At 38.7% G+C, this 21,680-nt stretch overlaps 1 protein-coding gene and 1 long non-coding RNA gene across 2 annotated transcripts; one reads left to right on the top strand and one right to left on the bottom strand.

Annotated features, from left to right (window-relative positions):
* Nucleotides 1-2,717: 2,717 nt before the first annotated feature.
* Nucleotides 2,718-6,037, bottom strand: LOC137043507 (uncharacterized). The gene is made up of 4 exons (XR_010898502.1): nt 5,567-6,037; nt 5,119-5,161; nt 4,568-4,683; nt 2,718-3,731 (listed from the first exon to the last, which is right to left on the bottom strand). It is a non-coding gene; the product is annotated as an uncharacterized lncRNA (long non-coding RNA).
* A 237-nt stretch (nt 6,038-6,274) lies between these two features.
* Nucleotides 6,275-21,566, top strand: pcyt1ab (phosphate cytidylyltransferase 1A, choline b). Its single transcript, XM_067419655.1, has 9 exons — nt 6,275-6,468; nt 8,071-8,177; nt 8,269-8,365; nt 8,459-8,575; nt 8,977-9,128; nt 17,027-17,105; nt 17,190-17,332; nt 18,115-18,303; nt 20,557-21,566. The coding sequence occupies exons 2-9, from the start codon at nt 8,073-8,075 to the stop codon at nt 20,746-20,748; spliced, it is 1,074 nt and encodes a 357-aa protein (XP_067275756.1). The 5' UTR covers nt 6,275-6,468; nt 8,071-8,072; the 3' UTR covers nt 20,749-21,566.
* Nucleotides 21,567-21,680: the final 114 nt, after the last annotated feature.

Genomic DNA, 21,680 nt, shown 5'->3' on the forward strand with positions numbered 1-21,680 from the left:
ATTCTTCACTTGTTTCATTAATGAAAGAATCTACTGGTGTAATTGATACAATCGTTATTTTAAGCGTCAAGATATTTTCATACATTTTGATCGCAACCGAAGACATTTTTATTGTAAACTTTTATCCTGTCGGCTTGCCTTCTTAACATGGTGCATCCTGGTGCCACGTGTTCCCCTGGTAAGCAACGCACACACACTCGGCCAACCATGTGATGTCAAATAAAACGATTCGTCAGACCAGGCCACCTTCTTCCATTGCTCCGAGGTCCAGTTCTGATGCTTATGTGCCCACTGTTGGGGCTTTTGGTGGTGGACAGGGGTCAGCATGGGCACCCTGACATGTCTGTGCTATGCAGCCTAATACACAACAAACTGTGATGCACTGTGTATTCTGACACCTTTCTATCAGAACCAGCATTAACTTCTTGAGCAATTTGAGCTACAGTAGCTCCTCTGTTTGATTAAACATGCCAGCCTTCGCGCCCCACGTCCACCCATGACCCAGACCTGGTTGACCACTTTTGATAGCCGACCACTGCAGACCGGGAACACCCCACAAGAGCTGCAGTTTTGGCGATGCTCTGACTCAGTCATTTTGGCATCACAATTTGGCCCTTGTCAAACTCACACAAATCCTTACACTTTCCCATTTTTCCTGCTTCTAACACATCAACTTTGAGGACAAAATGTTCACTTGCTGCCTAATATATCCCACCCACTAACAGGTGCCGTGATGAAGAGATAATCAGTGTTATTCACTTCACCTGTCATAATGGTCTTAATGTTATGCCTGATCGGTGTATATTTATAGCTAGGGTAGGCAACATGTTTTATAAAGACTTTTTGAAATACAGGTTGAATCCCTACACATCCTGATAGCAAGCAATAATAGAAATGGTCTAAAGATTAAACCATATTTTCCGTGGAAGTATTAGGATAAAAAAAAAAAAAACACTCATCCAATCATTGCATTTAGTTTGATTTGTTTTGTTGTTGTTGTTGTTGAAAGGCAGGTAGGAAATCGAACCAAATGCAATGATTGGAGGAGTGTTTTTCCCCTACCTTTACTGTATTTCCATACCTGATATCACACGTCATCAGCGCATTGTAGACACAGTCACTGGGCACCATAAACAGTAGTCACCTTATACAGTTCCTCCTGAAACAAAACGACACAGCATTTCGTAACCATAGTTGGCAATCTGTGACTGAGCTTCTAAGACTCTGACTTATGAATTTCTATCTCAGCGCTATCAATGGCAAAACGAATCTGCTGCAGTCAGGTGGTACAAGTAAGAGCTCTGTAAGCTGTTTCATTATTATTGTAATGTTATATGCTTTTAGACATGAGACATTTACCAGCATCTCTTGTCTCGTGCAAACTTTGCTGTGTGTGCAGTGTGTTGAAGGAGGCATGACTTTGGAGACGCTCTGAAGGGAGGGTGGGATCTCATGCTATCCTCAGAAATCGCCTTCCCTACCTTTAATCCAAACTACAGAAGCAACAGTTGATGTTGTATCAATATACACCAGTTTTGATCAACAAGAATGTAAGATTCTTACCTTTTGGACAACATGCTAGGCTATATTGGGTTCATTCACAATAAACAAATAGAAATAGTAGCCTACATAGTGCAATAACACTCCTTAAATTTAATGTTAAACGTTGATATTGATCATGTTCTATTCTGCAATGTTAATATAAATCATACACTCTCAGAATAAAAAGGATGCATTTTATGGGTGGAATTGTCCCGTCACTGGCAGTCCCTTATGAAAATGAACCATGGATTATTTTGTACTAGTATTTGTAGATTTCAATGGTTACCACTAAGCCTACAAGTAAACATTTTAACCATGTGTAACAAAAATATGAACTAATAAGTTGCAATTAAGACAGTGAATGTTAAAATACCTTTCAAATATGTCAACTGTGGCAATCTTTACCCATTTTACTCTTATTTGAGTAATAATTAAAAAGTTCAGTTTGGAAATATCGATATTGGTATCGATGATACTGGCCTTAAAAGGTATCGTATCAAAAACAAAATAAGTGGTAGGCCTAGCTATCGCCCCCCTATCGCCCATCCCTATTTGATTTGGCACGGGTTACGCCCATAGACCGTAATCCGCCGGATACTCTTCCTGCCACAACCCAGAACTAGAGCACAATTTGGCATATCCAATCCAATCCACCTAACCTGTCCTGCATGTCTTTGGGAGAAGGGGTTCAGCGAAAAATTGGCAGCTGGCAGCAGGAAGTTGCTGCCAATGGCAGCCGACAGTACCTGCCACTAAAACCGGACGTCGGCTGCCGTTTACTACCAGAAGTAGGCGGTACCTGTCGCTTTTAGCCACCGGAAGCAAGGCAAATATAGAACGAGTGATTTAATGAATATCAGCCTTATCATATTTGTGATATTAAATGATTAAATCTTGCTATAGTAGATAGGCTAGCTGACTTTTTATAAACAAAATATATGTATATCGTTCATTGCTATATGTTGAATTTGGTAGGTTGTTAGAAAAAAAACAAAGTGTGATGAGTTTCAAACACATCCCACAAATTGATTCATGGTGTAATTCAGAAACACTGAGCTAGTCACAAAATGTTAACTATGTTTTATTGAGAGTAAATTTAAGAGTGGAACTATAAAGACAGAATAAATAAAGAATCACTTCTCCAGCAACTAGCACACGTCACTTCAGAAACCTGGTTGTGTGTGTTTTTCAGATCTAATCACTTTTATTGTCACATAAGCAACAGCACATGCACTGTGGTAAGTGAAAGTCTGAGAGCAGTGCAGAATACAATTGGACATACTTAACAGGTAACAATACACATTATACACAATAAATAATGTACATATTATACACACAATGCATAATAAGATGAATGAATGAATGAATGAGGCACAGTGGTTTCATATGAACTGATGTACACCCAAAGTGCTTTACAACCATGTCAGGGGTCTTTCCTACCACCACTAGTGTTCAGCATCCAATTATACACATTATACAGTTACAGAGGTACAGCGGGTTGATAAGTAGGTGATGGCAGAATTGATGGTGTTAAAAGTGCAGTGCATAATACATTAGGTTCACGTTTGGTTGAAATTGTGTAAAGTGTGGAGTCTAAAGTGCAGTGTATGGCATAGCATAGAGTGGGGTTGTAAGGCACATCAGTTCGGGTTGTTTAGCAGGCCTGATAGCCTAAAAGAAAAAGAAGCCATTCCTCAGTCGGCTTGTGTGGGACTGGTGCTGCAGAGAGAGCAGTCCGTGGCTCGGGTGGCAGGAGTCACTGATGATCCTCTGGGCTTTATACACCGTCTGGACGGAGGGAAGCTCAACTCCTACAATGTGGTTTGTAGGTCACCTGCAGTGCAGTTTATCTACCAAGTGTTCTTGATGCTCTCCACAGTGCAGATGCAGAATGGTCTAAGGATGCTGGGGTTCATTCCAAACTTCCTCAGGCACCTGAGGTATAAGAGAGGTGCTGACGTGCTTATGTGTGCGGCTGTGCGCAAACCATGTGAGATCTTTAGTTATGTGAACTTAAAGCTGTTGACCTGCTCCCTACAGGCGTCAAAGGTGACAGGGTGTGTTCTCTGTCCTTTCCCCTGAAATCCACCACCAGCTGATTATGTTGTTGATGTTGAGTTAGAGATGGTTCTCCTGGCACCAGTGTGTTTCTTGAAGCATCTCTCTCCATTTTCCTCTTCCAGTGTAGCCTAGAGGATTCATAAGAAAACTGTGACACGAGATTTACATGACCTTATTAACAGTAGTATACATACATGCACATCCATGTGAATACTATTCTTATTGCATTTTGCAATCAAATACCTATTAAACCGTTATCGCCAGATAAGCCGTGTTTAAAGGCTGCATTCTCCGGCAGTCGCATCTGAAGCCTGCATACGTCATAAGGCCGTCTCATTTAAAATAAAAGTGAGTAGGACACTCCAAATGCGACCTTCGAACGAGTCCTTCTTTCACAGGAATTTGGAGTGTGCATGAGCTCTATCCTTCACAGCTGGAATAACCCACAATTCTTTGCGTCGCCGTTAACAACCGTCATTTTTTTTTATTTTATGAAAAGACGGCACCTCGCCAGATATACATGCAAGTGTTGATGTGGTGTTTAAATGCAATTAGTTCAAGCTTGTTTTTGTTTTTTAAGCTCGATTACCTCAAACAGATAGTTGTGGTAAACAGGATTACAACTGTTTAGTGCTTGTTTAAACGTTTAGAACAGTACATTGCTGACAAGATAGGAAACATTTCATAGTCATTTTCAAGTTATAAATAATTTCTCATTCATATAACTGGCGTGAGAGCGCAACGAGGCTGAACGTGTTGGCATAGCAGCGTGATACTTCCTGCCTGTGTGTCCTACGAAGGACATCTCAATTCTGATTGAGGACACTCCATATACTGCATCCTACACAGGACGGAGCCTTCGAAATTAAACGAAATGAGACACAGCTACTGTCTACAGGTCTCTGATTCTTTTTGGTCGACAAATGTAGCCTCGGAAATGAGACAGCTCCTGATAAAAACTCACCTGCCTGTACTTACTAACCCTGAAGACGCTGATCAGCTGGTTCAGGTGTAGTTGATCAGGGTTGGAGCTGAACTCTGCAGGACTGTGACCGAAACTGCACATCTCTGCTCCAAGGCCTGAAATGGAGAGGTCATATAAGGGAGACATTCAAAATGTTTACCTGTTGGTTTGCCTCCAGGAACAGAGTTGGGAAACACTGGTCTAACCAGCAAATGTGTGCTTTCACAAGAATGAGTTCCCACCAGAATTTGTAATGCAAACATACAAGACCCAAGTTTACAAAAGCAGGATCACAGCACCTCAATGAGCACATGAAGTAGCATTTCTCTGGCAACAGTGAGGCATACAAAACTAACAAAAATGAATGACATTGTCATTAAACACTATTTTCTAAACATCACTACTTACAGTAACGTTCCTTAATACAGAATGCACATCCTATGGGTGCAGTTAGTACTTAAGAAAAACATTTATTCTGTATTTTATTCAGAAAGATACTGTATACGGGGGAAACACTTGAAATTAGCCCGTCACACTGAATGTGCTGTTACCTTGTCTGTTGTTTCGTCTGCATCAAATATGCCCTGTGTCTTCCTAGAAAATATTATTTGGTTATTACTAATATTCCAAAATTTAAGTCAAAAATATCTTGAACTCACATAATCCATTCCTTCACTTCTTTATGACTGACACCAGCAGATTCACTGGTAGGAGTCATGCTGAAGCACAGTAGATACATTCAAAAGGATATTTAAAACGTCCCAAAATACTTTTGAATAATAATTACAAAATGTATTATGCTTAGTAAAGTCAAACCCCCAGTCCAGCGCAATATTCAGTGTAGTAGTGTTTTTTCCCCCCCCATTTTTATAACAATTATGAATATAAATCAAACTAAATATTTGAAAACACCTAAATAAGGAATATACCATTGTTTTACAAATGATTAAACATGCACATCATTAATGTTGTTTTAGAAAAGCCTGCTCTTTTACTTACATTTCTTAAACATACATATTCCACAGTCTCCAGTGTTGACTCTTCTGTTTTGACAAGTTAATGTTTGAAAGACAATACTGCGGCCGGTGATGCTAATTAAATGTAAAATACAAGACGCAGCTCTTTAAACAATTAACTCAGGTATGTCGGTCTCTGATTTTAAAGTTAACTAACCTAACGATTTTTCGCGAATGCCAGGTGTTATTTATTTATGATGCCTATCAATTTACTCATTCGAGCTCTGCCGACATCATCGCTGTTTACTTTACACCCTGCAGTCACCGGTCATCATCTGATTGGTTGGTGTCACTCTTTGGGGGCTAGTGATTGGAGATCGAGAAGTGGCAGGTGCCGCCTACTTTGGCAGGTTGCCTGGCTGCCAACGACTGACTTCCGGCTGCCAATAACTGTCTTCCGGCTGCCATCGGCAGGTACTTCCTGCTGCCAGCTGTCGATTTTTTTTCTGAACCCCTGCTGGTCTTTGGACTGGAGGAAACTCCACACATGGGGCGCGAACCGAGACCGAATCGTTTGGAATCAAATAATAAAAATACTCTCTTACAAGACGCAGTCACTTGTCCGTGACGACTCATTATATGATATGATATGATATGATATTGTCTGACTCTGCTTATTGTAGTTTTATTAGCGGTTGTTGCAGTAAGTGACCGCTAGATAGAGTGATTTCAAAGCGGAAGTGTGACCTAGAATGAGCGGAAGTGTGCGTGTTGTTACTGAGCAGTGATGATGACGATGATGATGTAGAGAGAAGGCAGAGCTGTCATATCAGCAGCATATGGAGTTTCATCTCTGTAAAGTCTTTAAAGCAGAAATGGGTTGTTCAGACGCTCATAAGTCAAGTGCTGTCTTCAACCCATGAGGAAACCGGCTTCCGAATTGAGGTTAGTAATGTAACGTTACATCTTTTATGGTTTAAAATGAAATGCACATGTTTACATAGATAAAGACTTTATTTGCTATTGTTAGTTGTGTTTGCTCTCATCTGCATTGCGGAAAAAAGTCCTTTTCATCGGCCATACGCTTAAGATACTGATACTTTTGTCCAGTAACAGTTTAAATTTAGTTCTGTTAGCTTGTTGCCTCTGCTACGTTTGTTGTTTTTATCAAAATAAAGTAATTAGTTTAAAGTTCAACATCATAGTTAAAAGAGCAGTGAACAAGATTTGAGGTCCAGGAGATTTAAAAATAATAATGAATATAGTCATGGTTATATCTACAGTGGATATGCATTTGCTCAGTTCAAGTCCAGTCACTTTAAAATGTTTTTGCAAAAAAGCCTTCATTTGAAAAAATACAGTCATTGTCCACAATTGTCTGGACAATACATTGGTCAGAGTTATGGGAATCATGGATTCATGTCTGGGGTTTATAGCTGAACATATTGAGGACATTTCAGTGAACAATAGAGCAATTTAGAAGGAAGAAAGGGGGGGTCAAAACATTGATTGTTTTCCGCTCTAGTGCCACATCCCTGACTGTCCCACATCATCATCATCATCATCATCATGATGGGATGATCTGGGTCAGCGTGGCGAGCACTTTACTGTTCATGTGGATCTACTGACCCATCAATAAAGAAACTTTCCTGGTTAAAAACATTTTACAGCATCTGAGACATACTGGACTGATTATATAATTGTTCCTCTAGCTATAAACTTCACTGTTTATATTTCAACAATAAATTGGCATAAAAACATAATCAATAAAAACTATGTGCAATTTAAAATGTTTGTACACGTTTTTTTTTTTTTAGTGTTGATTATTGTATCTAAAAAATAAATTGCAATTGAATTATGATTCTGTTGTTCATTTTAACCTTTAATATTATAGAAATGTACCAAATGACAGGCTTCCCTGTATAGTTTACAGGTTTAGTACATATACAATTTTACTTTACTTGATTTATATTGAAATTAATTAATTTAAATTTGAATCAATATCAGATTTAAAGTAATTTAAAGAGTTTGTGAATTAAAATGGATTTGATTTGTGATATCTGTGTCAATACTGTGCCCTAATTTAAACACTCTTTTATAGTTTAATGGTCCATATTTATTATTTCTGAAACAGTTATCTTAATAAATATTTGTTGTAGGCCTACATATTCATGACTTTTTGGCTTTCATTTTTTTTACTATTTTACAATGTTAAAATTGAAAAGTGATTATTTAGTTTTATGCATATGTATTTAATAATTCACTTTTTTAAATTTAATTCACATATATTCACAAACTTTTGATATTTCTCATCTCATTTGGAATTTTATTTAATTACTGCTGTCTCCAGGTATATAATTTGCTACTAAAAAACTGATTTTTACCAGTCCATTAAAACAAATCAAAAGTAGCTGGGAAGATTTTCAGTTAATAAATACTTGAAGTTGTCTGTTCCATTCCTCACACAAAGCTATTGTATGACTTCAGATCACTGGAGCACATGAGTCGTATGGGAAAAATATTTTTTCTTAACGTTTTTCTACGCAGGGATGGATGCGCACAGTTCAGGCCTCGGCAGGAAGAGGAAGAGAGAGGAGTCGAATGGCGCAATTTGGGAGGCAGAATGTTTCCGGAAAATTCCAGCGAGAACTTTGGTAAGGTTGCTGTCAGTCAGCACTCGAGTATAATTACATACTTTCCAGTGATGCACTTGTTTTGAGGTGTGTGTGTGTGTGTATGTTTCAGGGGTTGAGTGAACCTGCGCCGTTCTCTGATGAGCTGATGGCTGCAAAAACACCATACGTTCGCGTTAGCATGGAAGAAGCCTGTCGTGGCACTCCAGGTGCCTAAATAGCAATTATTTTACCCACACTGACCCTCATTGTATACACACACTCTGTATAACCTCTCTCGTCTTCAATCCTGCTCTCTTTAGAGGACCGTCCAGTACGTGTCTATGCTGACGGGATCTTTGACATGTTCCATTCCGGACACGCTCGTGCTTTAATGCAGGCCAAGTGCCTTTTCCCCAACACGCATCTCATTGTGGGCGGTGAGTTTCGACAAAGGCCCTTCTTTTGTCATAGTTTACTGTAACCCATCATCTATCACCAGGACCAGGAAATCAGCTCATTTATGTGCCACTAGTATTACAGAAGTAATGTGGGTAGCACTTCATGATAAAGTTCCATTAGTTAGCATTGTTTATAGCATGAAATAATAATGAACAATACATTTGTTACAGTATTTATTCATCTTTGTTAATATGAGTGAAAAAAATACATTTGATTAAAAAATTGTCAGATCATGTTGGTGTTAATAATGTGATAGTAAATGTTAAATTAACATTAGCTAAGATTACTAAGTGCTTTAAGTATTTAGTAATCTCATTTTACTCATGTTAAGAAATGGAGCATTACTGTAAAGTGTTACAGGAATGTGTTTGTCTTTCAGTGTGCAGCGATGATTTGACACTTAAATTCAAGGGTTTCACTGTCATGAACGAGGATGAACGTTACGACGCGGTGAGTCACTGTCGTTATGTCGATGAGGTGGTCCGCAACGCTCCATGGACGCTGACTCCTGAATTTCTGGCCGAGCACAGAGTGAGTTTCCAGATGGCAATGTCATATTTCCATTCCTGTAGCTCAACCAATAAACCATGGCACTAGCAATGCCACGGTCATGTATTCGATTCCCTGGGAATGCATGAACTAAACAAATGTATAGCTTGAATGCTTTGGGGGAAAAAAACATCTGCCAAATGTATGTAAATGTAAATTTCCCATGCCTAACACAGGACATTCTGAGGTGTGTAACTGATGGCATGTTGTGGGTAAAGGGATAGTTCACTCAAAAGTGAAAAATGTTTGTTTTTTTATTTACTCTCATTACTCACTATAGGCCTATCAAGAAATTCGTGAACATTACACTGTGAACACGTCTGTTAAGTAGTGATGGGAGTTTGATGAACTCGACCAAATTATTCACTGTTCAAAACGCTCAAAGCATAAAAGCATATTTTACAAACCAGTTGCAAATGTTTTTTTTAAAGTGCAAACTATTAAATGCAATTAGCAAATAATCTGATTAATACTATTAAATACAAATACAAGTAAATTGTAAGGCTAATTGTTTTTTTTAAGTTTTTTATGGCAAGCTTGGTCAATCAGGCCAATAAGAGTCGATTAAAAGGATAGTTCACCCAAAAATGAAAATTAGCCAATAGCCATGATTTACTCACCCTAAATGTACCCTAGGTGTATATGGCATTCTTCTTTCAGACGAATACAATCAGAGTTATATTAAAATATGTCCTGGCTCTTCCAAGCTTTATAATGGTAGTGAATGGCAGCCAAAATTTGAAGGCCAAAATCCTGGCCAAAAGCAGCCATCCTTCATAAATGTACTCCACACGGCTCCGGGGGGTTAATAAATCCTTCTGAAGTGAATTGATGGGTTTTTGCAAGAAAGATGTCCATATTTAGCACGTTATAAAGTTAAGTATGATAACAAAGCATTTTCAACTGGGAGAGGCGTTATACTTTCTTCATAAGTTGAATACGGAAGGCGGTCCAAAGCAAGATATTTTACCTTATAAACTTTGACTTTATATTACTTTTTAAATATGTGTAGCAAATTAGCTCAAAGGGGAAATATTTTAATAATTATTCATAACTCATTATGGTTAATTATGAATATTTGAATCAGTTAATGATAATAACTTGATGCAGCTACATTAACATTACAATCAAACAGGCAGTTCATCCTGTGAACACTCAGTATTGATTATTATTAATTCTAAGAAAAGTATATTTTTCCTTGGTATTTACAGCGCTTGGAGCGCATAACCAGATCAATCCTTTAAGTGACAATTTGTTTGCAGTCAGAACCAAAGATATATTGTGCATATGTTTTCTGTATAAGTTTATTAACTAAATCACGGACAAGACTAAACTAACATAAAAGCAAACATACACATCACACATACATGGTAAGAGGGAAGAAACTGAGTCAAAACAAAGAAAATTAAACTATAGAAAGACCTGGGAGAACCATCATTGACTACAAGTTCTTTTGTCTGAACAAAGGGGTTTATATAGCCTGACAAGCCAGACCCACATCAAGAGGTTTGGTCTAGAAACTCACCATTGACCGCTCAATCCAAGGGGCGGGATAAACGGTTGTCTTTCAAACTCCCTCTGTACGCGATAGGATAGCGATACCACCAACCAGAGCAACAAAGGTGAAGCAGAGCTCGCTGACAGATTAAACATTCACCTTATCCGGTTGGCTAAACTCAGAACACATCTTCCCTTTTTAAGAATGACTTCAGTGCCGTTCTTTGTTCTTTTCTCAGAGAAAAGCTTAACTCCAAGTCTTCCAGAGTCGTGGTCAAAGCTGATTCGGAAGACCGCCGCCGTTCGCCAGTTTCTGTGTTTACTAGAAGCACGCAAACGCAACTCGGCCGTCGTCATTATGGCCCTGCCCGCCGACTCTATACACGATGTGATTGGCCCGTCCAGATTGAGAGGAATACAGCTCAGAAGGGTATTGAGAGTTCCTAGACGACACTTGCGGGCAGAATAAATTTGCTGCCGCTAGGATGCATCTAGATTTCTAGGCTAGGGTTTACAGGTTTACTAACTACACCACGATTTGTATATCGTACGTTACTTGCATTTAGCCTGATGAAAAGGATATGATGAACTTGCATGGCTTGCATATTTTGACTCCATCGAGGTTGAGGAAGTTGCACATGGCTTGAGGTGTTGGGCCTGCGGGCCCAATGGCCATGTGATGGCATCGGGTTTCCTGTCTCACGCACGCACATGGCTTGAGATGTGTAGGCCTTATCAGCCTTGCCTACTTGGCCTGGCTGAGAGACAGCCAAGATGACTTGTTAGTTCAGCCAGAGAGAGAGGGAGAGGGCAGGTCTGTGCATCTCTCTTTAAAGGGTTACTTCAGCGATTAGCATATGGCTTTGTATCAGTAGAAACCCTGGATTATAATCAAATGATTGTGCCTCCCCCCCCAAAAAATAATGCCATATGTACACGCATAAAATGCCCGCGCGTGTAATCCGCACACAGCATTTTTTTGAATGTTCGGTAAGCGAGCTCCTACGTCATATAAGCCGACCAATCAGGTTGTGAGTGTCTCCCTATGCCTTTGGTTCGGTAACTTTAGGTTCGCTGTTAAAAATGCCTGTGTGAACGCTAAGTGGACCAGGACTATTATGTTTTGTTTTTGTTTTTTGGTCCAGACCAAACGAACCGAACTACAAGTGTGAACGCACCCTTAGTTTCAGTCAATCTCATGTCAATCTTGAGTACCTATAGACTAGTATTGCATCCTTCATATCTCAGAAAAGTCTTTAGTTTTATTATATTTATAAAAGAAATATGGGCTGTACAGAGTCTTTCCGTAAAAAAACGAGCGGCTGGAGGCGTATCGTGTGGGTGGAGCTAAAGAATGACGAGTGCGCACAAAGCGATGACGTCCCCAAGCGTGGAGAAGAAAACGTTACCTTAAATCAGATTCAACTAATACATATATGATCCAGAATCAGATTCGGAGGCTGAAATAAATTGAACAGAAGAAGCAACAACAGCAGGACGTCCGTCTCTGTGGTATGTACTGTATTTAGTGTCCTGTCAACATTTGTGTGTCTTTACTCGCAGTTTATGAGGACATGATTCGGTTTATGGACTATTGTATGCGACTAAACCTTAGCAGTAGCAAGCAAAACGGTTTTGCACGTCAGACTAGTGTAACGTTATACATAGAACAACAATGGAGTAACCGTTAGCGCATTTGAATGACGAAGCATGCTTTGTGTGAATGTCCCCTAGGTTTATGTTTGGGTGGTTTTACAATAAACAAACTGACACCTATAGTGGTCAGCTAAACAAATGTATTTAAACACACACCATAGATCGCATGCTCCATTGATAAATTAACTATACACGATCGTGTCGTTTACTGATGTTTACTCACGTGACGATAGCCAAGAGCACAGACATTTGAAGCAGTTTTACTCACCGGCTGCTTCCAAAGCAGGGCCGAAACTTTTTTGCTGGGACCGCTCCGTCAAAAACACACTTTGGTATGATTTGGTGAAGTCCTGTGACAGCAGTGGCCATGGAGATCCGCGATGTTGTGAAGCTTCCCATCATTTCTGCGTTCAAATCGGTTCATATGCAGCGCTGCCTTCCCGGAATGCTGTGCTGAAGCGTTGAAGTCGCTCGACGTCACCCATAGGAATAAAGTGGAGCTCGGCGCGACAGAGGTGTTCACAGACGAGTGGATCTGCAGCTGAGAGTGTTTATGGCCGTGCATTTCCTCTCTCGCCTTTGGTCACACGCACCCTACCGGAGAAGAGCCCGTACGGCCCATACTAGGACCTTCCGCTCTGTCGACGTCAAGTAGACCCATACTCGAAAAAAACTCTCCGAAACTTGTGACAAACCGGAAGGAGTATTTTTGACACAGATATACTCTATCAAACGTCCAACATTAGTTTTTGAAACTTTGTCTGTGTTTAGGATGGGAATCCAAGTCTTTAACAGTGTAAAAAGCTCAGTATGCATGAAACAGCATTCCTCCTCCTCCTCCCCCCCCCCTCCCCCCCTTTAATTTGATAGGAGACATGACAAATATGAGGTTACATCTAGTAGTTTGCTCATAAGAGATGCATAAAACAAAATACCATACAAGAGATGCTTTACAAGACAGTTATATTTGTACACACAATGTCCTGGGGTGCATGCTCATTAATAGAACTGTTTGACTATAACTTGAGGCAAAAAACTTGTGTTTTTACAGGCTTTGTGTCTTAAATGTGGCCTTTCCGTTTTCCACGTGGCCAGATTTTTTAGAGCAATAAACCGTTTTATCAGTTGGTATCCGTGGTAACTGAGGCCCTCCTTAGTGGTATGTCGGGGGGAGGATGGTTCTAAAAGACCACAGAGCGAGTTTCAAAGATTATTTGTTAAATAAAACAAATATTTGTATCTGATTAATTTCAGTTGTTACATATGGATATTTTTTTTTACACAAACCCATATATTCTCTTCAGAAGGCCTTTATTAACCCCTCTGAGCTATGTTGAGTACTTATATAATGCATTGGGTGCACTTTTTTGGGCTTCAAATTTTGGGCTCCCATTCACTGCCATTATAAAGCTACACGTAGGATGACTTGATGGTGAGTAAATCATGGGGTAATTTTTCTGTGAACTATCCTTTTAACTACAACTCTTCATTTTATTCTAAAGATGTCATTAAAAATGCCTACCTACCAAATTATGAAACTGAGATCAGGTAAAAATCATATAGACACTGTTTTGGTTTGTGGGTTCATGAGTTCGACCCCTGGCAGCAAATTATTACAATTTTGAAACCGTTCTCACATTATGAAACCTTGTTTACTCAAATCACACTTTGGCAGTTTGATACACAATCCGAATCACTCTTTCGAAACGAATGACTTTACAAAGGTTTTGAAAGTGCTTATCACCAGTGTTGGGGGTAACGCATTACAAGTGATTTTGGTTACGTAATCAGATTACTTTTTCAAATAAGTAACGCAAGTTACTTTTTCACATTTATTGACTGATAAACTCTCGTCTCAATGTTGAGAAAAATCAGAAGTGCACAAACGCGGTGTGTGTAAACTAATCTTTTATAATCTCTCTTGCACAAAAAAAGAATCATTGTTCCTCAAATTTAATAAAAACTGTGAAATGCAAAAATAGAATACTATGCAAACCTCCACTAATTAAATATTCTACATTCAAGTTCAAGTTCAATTTTATTTATATAGCACATTTCCCACAGCCCCCAGGCTGACAAAAGTGCTTTACAGAAGGTCAAGAATAGCATACATACATAAAAATAAAACCAGAACAGAGTAAAAAATAAAAAGCACAACTTTTAAAAGTCAAACACATCAGGGTAATCAGTACACTAAAGAAAATAGAAAAGTTTTTAACAGTGACTTAAAAATAGACAGGGTAGGGGCCAGCCTGATCTCTAATGGCAGGGTATTCCAGAGTCGAGGCCCTGCTACCGCAAATGCACGCTCACCTCTACGCTTCAGTCTAGCGCGTGGAACGACCAGCAAAGCATGATCACAAGAACGGAGTCTTCTGGAAGGAGTATAGGAGTGAAGGAGTTCAGATAGATAGATGGGCGCTTTGTTATGAAGTGATTTATAGACGAAGAGGAGAATTTTAAAATCTATTCTCTGACAAATCGGCAGCCAATGAAGTGATCTAAGAATAGGAGTGACATGTTCATATTTACGACGCTTTAAAAGAAATCTGGCAGCAGCATTTTGGACAAGCTGAAGTCGTGGAATTTGAGATTTAGATATACCGCAATATAAAGAATTGCAGTAATCTAGACGCAAAGTAACAAACGCATGAACAGCCATTTCTAGAGTTTTCGGGAAGAGAAAGTTTTTAATTTTAGACAGAAGACGAAGCTGATAAAAACTAGATCCAATGACAGAGGAGATATGTCTGTCAAATTTTAAATGCTGGTCAAAAATAATACCTAGGTTCTGGACCCTTGTCGATCTAAAAGCGGATAAACTTTCTAGCTCAGGGCTTATATGCTGAGTGTTGTCATTGGGACTGAATACAATGAACCTCAGTTTTGTCCTCGTTTAAGAAGAGGAAGTTTTGGGCTAGCCATAATTTAACCTCCTCTAAACAATGGAGAAGAGAGGTGATCGCAGTTGAATTATTAAATAATACTAAATACTAAATAAAAAATGTATGTATTTAACATCACATTATTTACCAATGTACTTGCTGCTGACCTTCGATGATGTAGTAAAACCATAAGCAAAAATTACTTCCGATTTTTTGTTTTTATTGCTGAAGTAAGAGTGTTACATTTGCCCCAAAATATAACTTTTGTTATAAAACCCAGTCCAGGTGAAAAAAAAAAAGTAACATTAACATTACTCTTCCTTAAAAATAACTAAGTAACGCAATTCGTTACTTTTAAAGGGAGTAACGCATGATTGTAATGCTTTACGTTTCAAAGTAACTTTCCCCAACACTGCCCATCACTACTACTGAAGCTCCAAACATTATCAATATGACATGTTTGAATCATTTTGGGTCTGGCGGGACTATACTATAGTCCTGTAGTCTAATACTATAATACTAATACTATTTTGGAACATGAAGGTGAATGACCTTTTTCATGTTTGGGTGAACTGTTATCAGTGTTTCAACTATATTTGAAGGTGTTGTCCTCGTTACAGTGTGATTACACAAATAAGAAATGAGGGTTTCACTTTATTTTAAGGTGCCATTTTTACAGTGTAATTCTATATGTAAGTGCTGAGTAATATTAACTACATGTACTTACTATAGGGTTAGGGTAGGATTAGGGGCTGAGGGTTAGTTGCCTGCAATTATGCATGTAAAATGTACTGTTATATTACTATGGTAAGAACATAGAACAAGGACACTAAAATAAAGTGTTACTAAAATTAGTAATATTAATTAACTACATCTACTTACTATAGGCTAGAGTTAGGGTTTGGTTCAGGATTAGTTGCTTGTAATTATGCATAATTTCCTATTCATACTATTAGTAAGCTCAGGTATTGTGTAACATAGACAGTGTAAATTAGTGTTAAAAATAATTTACAACAAAAGTACAACAAATCATGACAAAAAATATTGATACCTGGGGCCCATTGCACAAAACTAGGATAAGGGATTAAGCTGGGCTATCTTGGTGATGCTGGCTCAATTTATCTGCTAATATGCAGTTATCTTCCGTTATCGTTCTTGGTGTGAGTGTGCATTCAGGGTATGTTTACACGACAGCGGAATACTAAATTATGCATACAGATGACAAGATCACCAAGATATCCCGGCTTAATCCCTTATCCTAGTTTTGTGCAATAGGCCCCAGATCTCAGATTTTGAACTCGTGTTACTCTGAATGTGGTTCAGTATTGCTGTCTCACTCAGTGGAACAGAGATGGGCCGCATCCGAAATCACATACTCTCGAGTAGATACTTATTTTAAATAATTACTTCACGAGCACTAAAAAAAATAATATTCTGTATAGTTTAAATGTGTGTTTTACGAATGTAATCTGGACGTACTACATTCACCATGTTGGCCTTATCACATGACCTACCAGTGTCAGTTGTGTCGCTTCACTGCCATTCACAAATCCTCTCCTGTGGCCTCATGGGATAGTAAAGTGTCCATCGCTTCAGAATCTCGAAGTACTTTTTGCCTACTCTTCTATGAGCACTGTGATTTCGGACATAAAATACGAAATACTTCTTTTGTCACTGTTTTTCTCCTACAATATATATATATATATATATATATATATATATATATATATATATATATATATATATATATATATATATATATATATATATATATATAAGTATGCGATTTCAGATGCAGCCATAGTCTTAATAAACACTGATATGATGACATGTTCTCCCTAGATAGACTTTGTCGCTCATGACGACATTCCATACATCTCAGCAGGAAGTGATGATGTTTACAAACATATAAAGGACGCAGGTAGATATTAAAAACTTCTGCATAATAGTTACGGTGGCCATAAATTATCACCAGATTTGTTCTTGAAGTTCTCTCTTTTTAAAGGTATGTTCGCACCGACTCAGAGAACAGAAGGCATCTCCACATCCGACATAATCACACGAATCGTACGTGATTATGACGTTTATGTGCGCCGTAACCTACAGAGAGGCTACACTGCGAAAGAGCTGAACGTCAGCTTCATCAATGTACGTGGGCCTGACTACACCTTCAGTCTTTTATTAAAGGAAAGGAAATATTTCAGTAACGCTTTACAATACGGGTGCACTAATATGCATTAATTCATGCTTAACTAATGCATAGATAATCATTATATTTAATGTGTGTTACTGTGTGACTCTTGAAGAACTAAACCATTTATTAATGATTACTGCATTAGCAGCTAATTTAGAGTCTGTGTGATTAATAGATTAAGTAATTAAATTGTTAAATATGTCATAATGTATTAATTCCCTAATAACATATTACATTAACTAATAATGTAAATTCACGTCTTAATTACCATAACGGGTCAAAGCCATGCATTTCAACTTTACAAAGGTATCATAGTCATGTCCCCCAACAAGTAAACTCATAACATAATAATATCTTTGCCAATCGTAAGCTAATGGTTAATTAAAGCAGAGAACTGGAAGTTGAAATGCATGGCTTTGACCCGTTGTGGTAATTAACATGTTAATTTATATAATTAGTTAATGTAATATGTTATTAGGGAATGAATACATTATGACATATTTAACTAATGACAATTGAATGATTACTTAATATATTAATCATGTAGAATCTTCATTAGTTGCTGATGCAGTAATCATTAATACATTTAGTTTAGTTCACCATTAGTAATACTTTAACTCATGATTATCTGTGCATTAGTTTAAAGCATTAATTAATGCATATTAGTGAACCCGTATTGTAAAGTGTTACCAATATTTATTTGAAAGCAACTTAATTCTGTTATCTTGTTTCCCAGGAAAAGAAGTATAACCTCCAGGAACGCGTCGATAAGGTGAAGCAGAAGGTCCGAAATGTGGAGGAAAAGAGTAAAGAGTTTGTGCAGAAGGTGGAGGAAAAGGGTATCGACCTCATTCAGAAATGGGAGGAGAAGTCACGCGAGTTCATTGGGAACTTCCTGCAGATGTTCGGGCCTGACGGGGCGCTGGTGAGTCTGGACATATGTATCTTTTCTATACATCTCTGAGGTTGTTGTTGTTTTAGTTCGTAAAGCTTGGGTTCTTGAGTTCAGCTCCAACCTTAATCAAACACACAGAGCAAGCTAATCGATGTCTTCAGGATTACTAGAAGGCAGAGATGGTCTTATTATTGGGAGATATGAGGGTCCCTAACTCTACCATTGGAAAAAAGCGTAACGACTAACTTAGATCATGTGTGCCTTGATAACCAAGCACATTACAGAGCCTTGAATCAACCAGTAGCCATATCACCCTGTAGCCCAAGACTGCTTTCCCACTGAAGCTAAGCAGGGCTGAGCCTGGTCAGTACCTGGATGGGAGACCAACTGGGAAAACCGGGTTTCTGCTGGTAGAGGTGTTAGTGAGGCCAGCAGGGGGTGCTCAGTGCTCACCCTGGGGTCTGTGTGGGTCCTAACACCCCAGTATAGTGATGGGGACACTATACTGACAAAGAGCACCGTCCTTCAGATGAGACGTTAAACCGAGGTCCTGACTCTCTCTGGTCATTAAAAATCCCAGGATGTCCTTTGGAAAAAGAGTAGGGGTGTAACCCCGGCATCCTGGCCAAATTTGCCCATTAGCCTCTGTCCATCATGGCCTCCTAATAATCCCCATATCCTGATTGGCTTCATCACTTGGTCTCCTCTCCACCAATCAGCTGGTGTGTGGTGAGCGTTCTGGCGCAATATGGCTTCCGTCGCATCATCCAAGTGGATGCTGCACATTGGTGGTGGTTGAGGAGATTCCCCCCTTCAATGTAAAGCACTTTGAGTGCCTTGAAAAGCGCTATATAAATCGAACACACTAAATTTTGTTGAGAATTGCGCAACAGTCAATCATTTTGCGGACACCGTAGAAATGAATGAGAAGTACTGTAAACTGAATTATACCTGTCACACAATTATGCATGACATCTCTTATAAAACCATATTTTGGGGTGTAAACTAAAAAAATAGATCAAATCAAAACAAATGTTTAAGAGCAAACATGTTGAAGATTAGCCAATGGGCTAAAGCGATTTCTTCACAAAAGCGTAGTGGAGCTTCCCCTTCATTAACGGCCTTTTGACACGTACTGCAGCGTAAGTAGGCGTTGTGCTTTCTTTTAGGCTAGGGTTGCAGGCTTGCCTTCGAGTGGCTTTGCTAGAAAGTTACAGAAGGGTGATTTTGATCAGGGTTGGAGCAAAACTTTGCAGAAAAGTGGACCTCAAAGGGCCAGAGTTGAGAACCCCGGTCGTAAAGTAATAGTTCAGCCAAAAATAACAATTGTCATCATTGACTCACCGTCATAAAAAAATATTTTCTGTGGAACAAATATGTTTTCCAGAATGTCCAAGCTGCTAAAAGTGTTATTTTTTGTTTTGTCTTGTTTTTCTCTGATATAAATGTGCCTGTGCTTTAAAATGCAATGTTTAAAAAAAATTGTAAGACTCTATACAAAGATTCTTTATTGTGATTTCTATATCAATAGGACTATACAATCATAATACAGATGGAGTTCATGTGAACCGAGTCACTGTCAGACACTGAAAACAAAGCGGCGGATCATGCGTGTAAAAGAACAGTGTTGCACTTCACTCTGAAACACAGCTCTTATATTTATTCAGTTAAATCACAGCCTTTGTGTTTTGATAATCATACTGATCTATATCAGAATCTCGCTTTTATTTTGATTAATGGTAACACACGAGCTATCAATGCGCAATACATTTGTTACAGTATTTATTCATCTTTGTTAATGTCAGTTAATAATAATAAATGCTGATCTTAACTAAGATTACTAAATGCTGTAGATGTATTGTTCATTATTAGTTTATGTTAACTAATGAAACCTTACTGTAAAGAGTTACCCGATTAATCTCGCAGCTTAAAAAAAATAAAATTAAATAAAATTAAAAAGCACCATAAATCTGTATTCATACAATAGCCGAAAATAGTGTCATCTGATAATCCTCAAGAATTAATAACATATGGTGTTATTAGATACGTTTCCATTACCCTTCATATTGATGCGTTTCTATTGGCCGAATTTCCAATTTGCACAATTTCGTCAAACTCCCATGTTTTCAGGCAATACAAATATATGCTAATTCAATTTAAGCACTTTAGTGGAGGGGAAGCTTTTTAGCAAATAGGAGGGCATTTTCATTTCATGAATTTCTTAAAAAAATGTGCTTGTCCACAAGTCTCAAATGCTCTGATGTCATGTATTGTGTCTAACAGAAGCACATATTGAAGGAGGGAAAAGGACGAATGTTACAGGCCATTAGTCCCAGACAAAGCCCCAGCAGCAGTCCCGTACGCGAGGAGCGCTCTCCGTCCCCCACCTTCCGTCTTCCCTTCTTCACCTCCTCGCCATTCTTCTCTCCTCATCATCATCATCACAGCAGCACACACAAAGATGAAGATGACTAGGACGCTAAAATCGGTTTCTAAAAATCACGCTTGATGTTTTTTTCCATGTCGTTTGTGTTTTATATGCTTTCTTAAAGCCATTGTGAATAGCCGAGAATGTAAATGAAGGATGGACTAGCTTAAGATTTATTTGAATAAGGAAAATGTATTGAACTACTGTTTACGAAATGCACAATAGTGACCAAATTATTCCACCCGTACTTTCTAAAGGGTTTGATCCCACGTCTCCCTCTCGCTTCAGAGAGATTTGCCACACACCACTAAACCTTGTTGGCCTATTCCTTGGATACATTTCGTATTCAGCCTGGACCTCGAATAATTATGCATCTTTAGTGCTTCTCATTTTTTGGACCGCTTGCACATAATCTCATTCTCGGTTGTGCATAAACTCACCGTCACCTGCCTTCCCTGTCTGGATCTTTTCATACTTGAACAGGGGCCAAATCTGAGACTAATTCTGGGATAAGGGTGGGATCCCAGGATCAGTCGCCTCTGTATAGTTACTGTATTTAGTCTTCGCTTATTATAACTCACATTGAAAGTCTGCGTTTATTTTTCACACTTTTTCTTTGTCTCTGCTGATGTTCATTATCTGTTTCTCCTCATCTGAACTCTCTCTCAGACTCCGATGTGAAGTAATAATTTTGGGGCCTGGCAGTGACAGCGTCTGGCACCTCCATTTAAACCCTGTGCTATTCTGTGGCACGGGTCCCAGTCTTTTTGGAAAGGATTTGCCTGCTGAATGTTTACATTACCCAAGCCCAGTGAGGAACAGTGTTAACACGGAGGACCTGTTGGTTTACATGTTTGTATAGGACAGGATGACGACTTGATTTGTTTTAGATGATCATTGGGAATAAAAAGAACTCTGTGAACAATGCCAGTGAATCACTAAACCACAATCAAAGAACAACACAATTGTCTTGTGGCAT

This window comes from Pseudorasbora parva, chromosome 16 (genome assembly GCF_024679245.1).
Source record: "Pseudorasbora parva isolate DD20220531a chromosome 16, ASM2467924v1, whole genome shotgun sequence".
Lineage (NCBI taxonomy): Eukaryota > Metazoa > Chordata > Actinopteri > Cypriniformes > Gobionidae > Pseudorasbora > Pseudorasbora parva.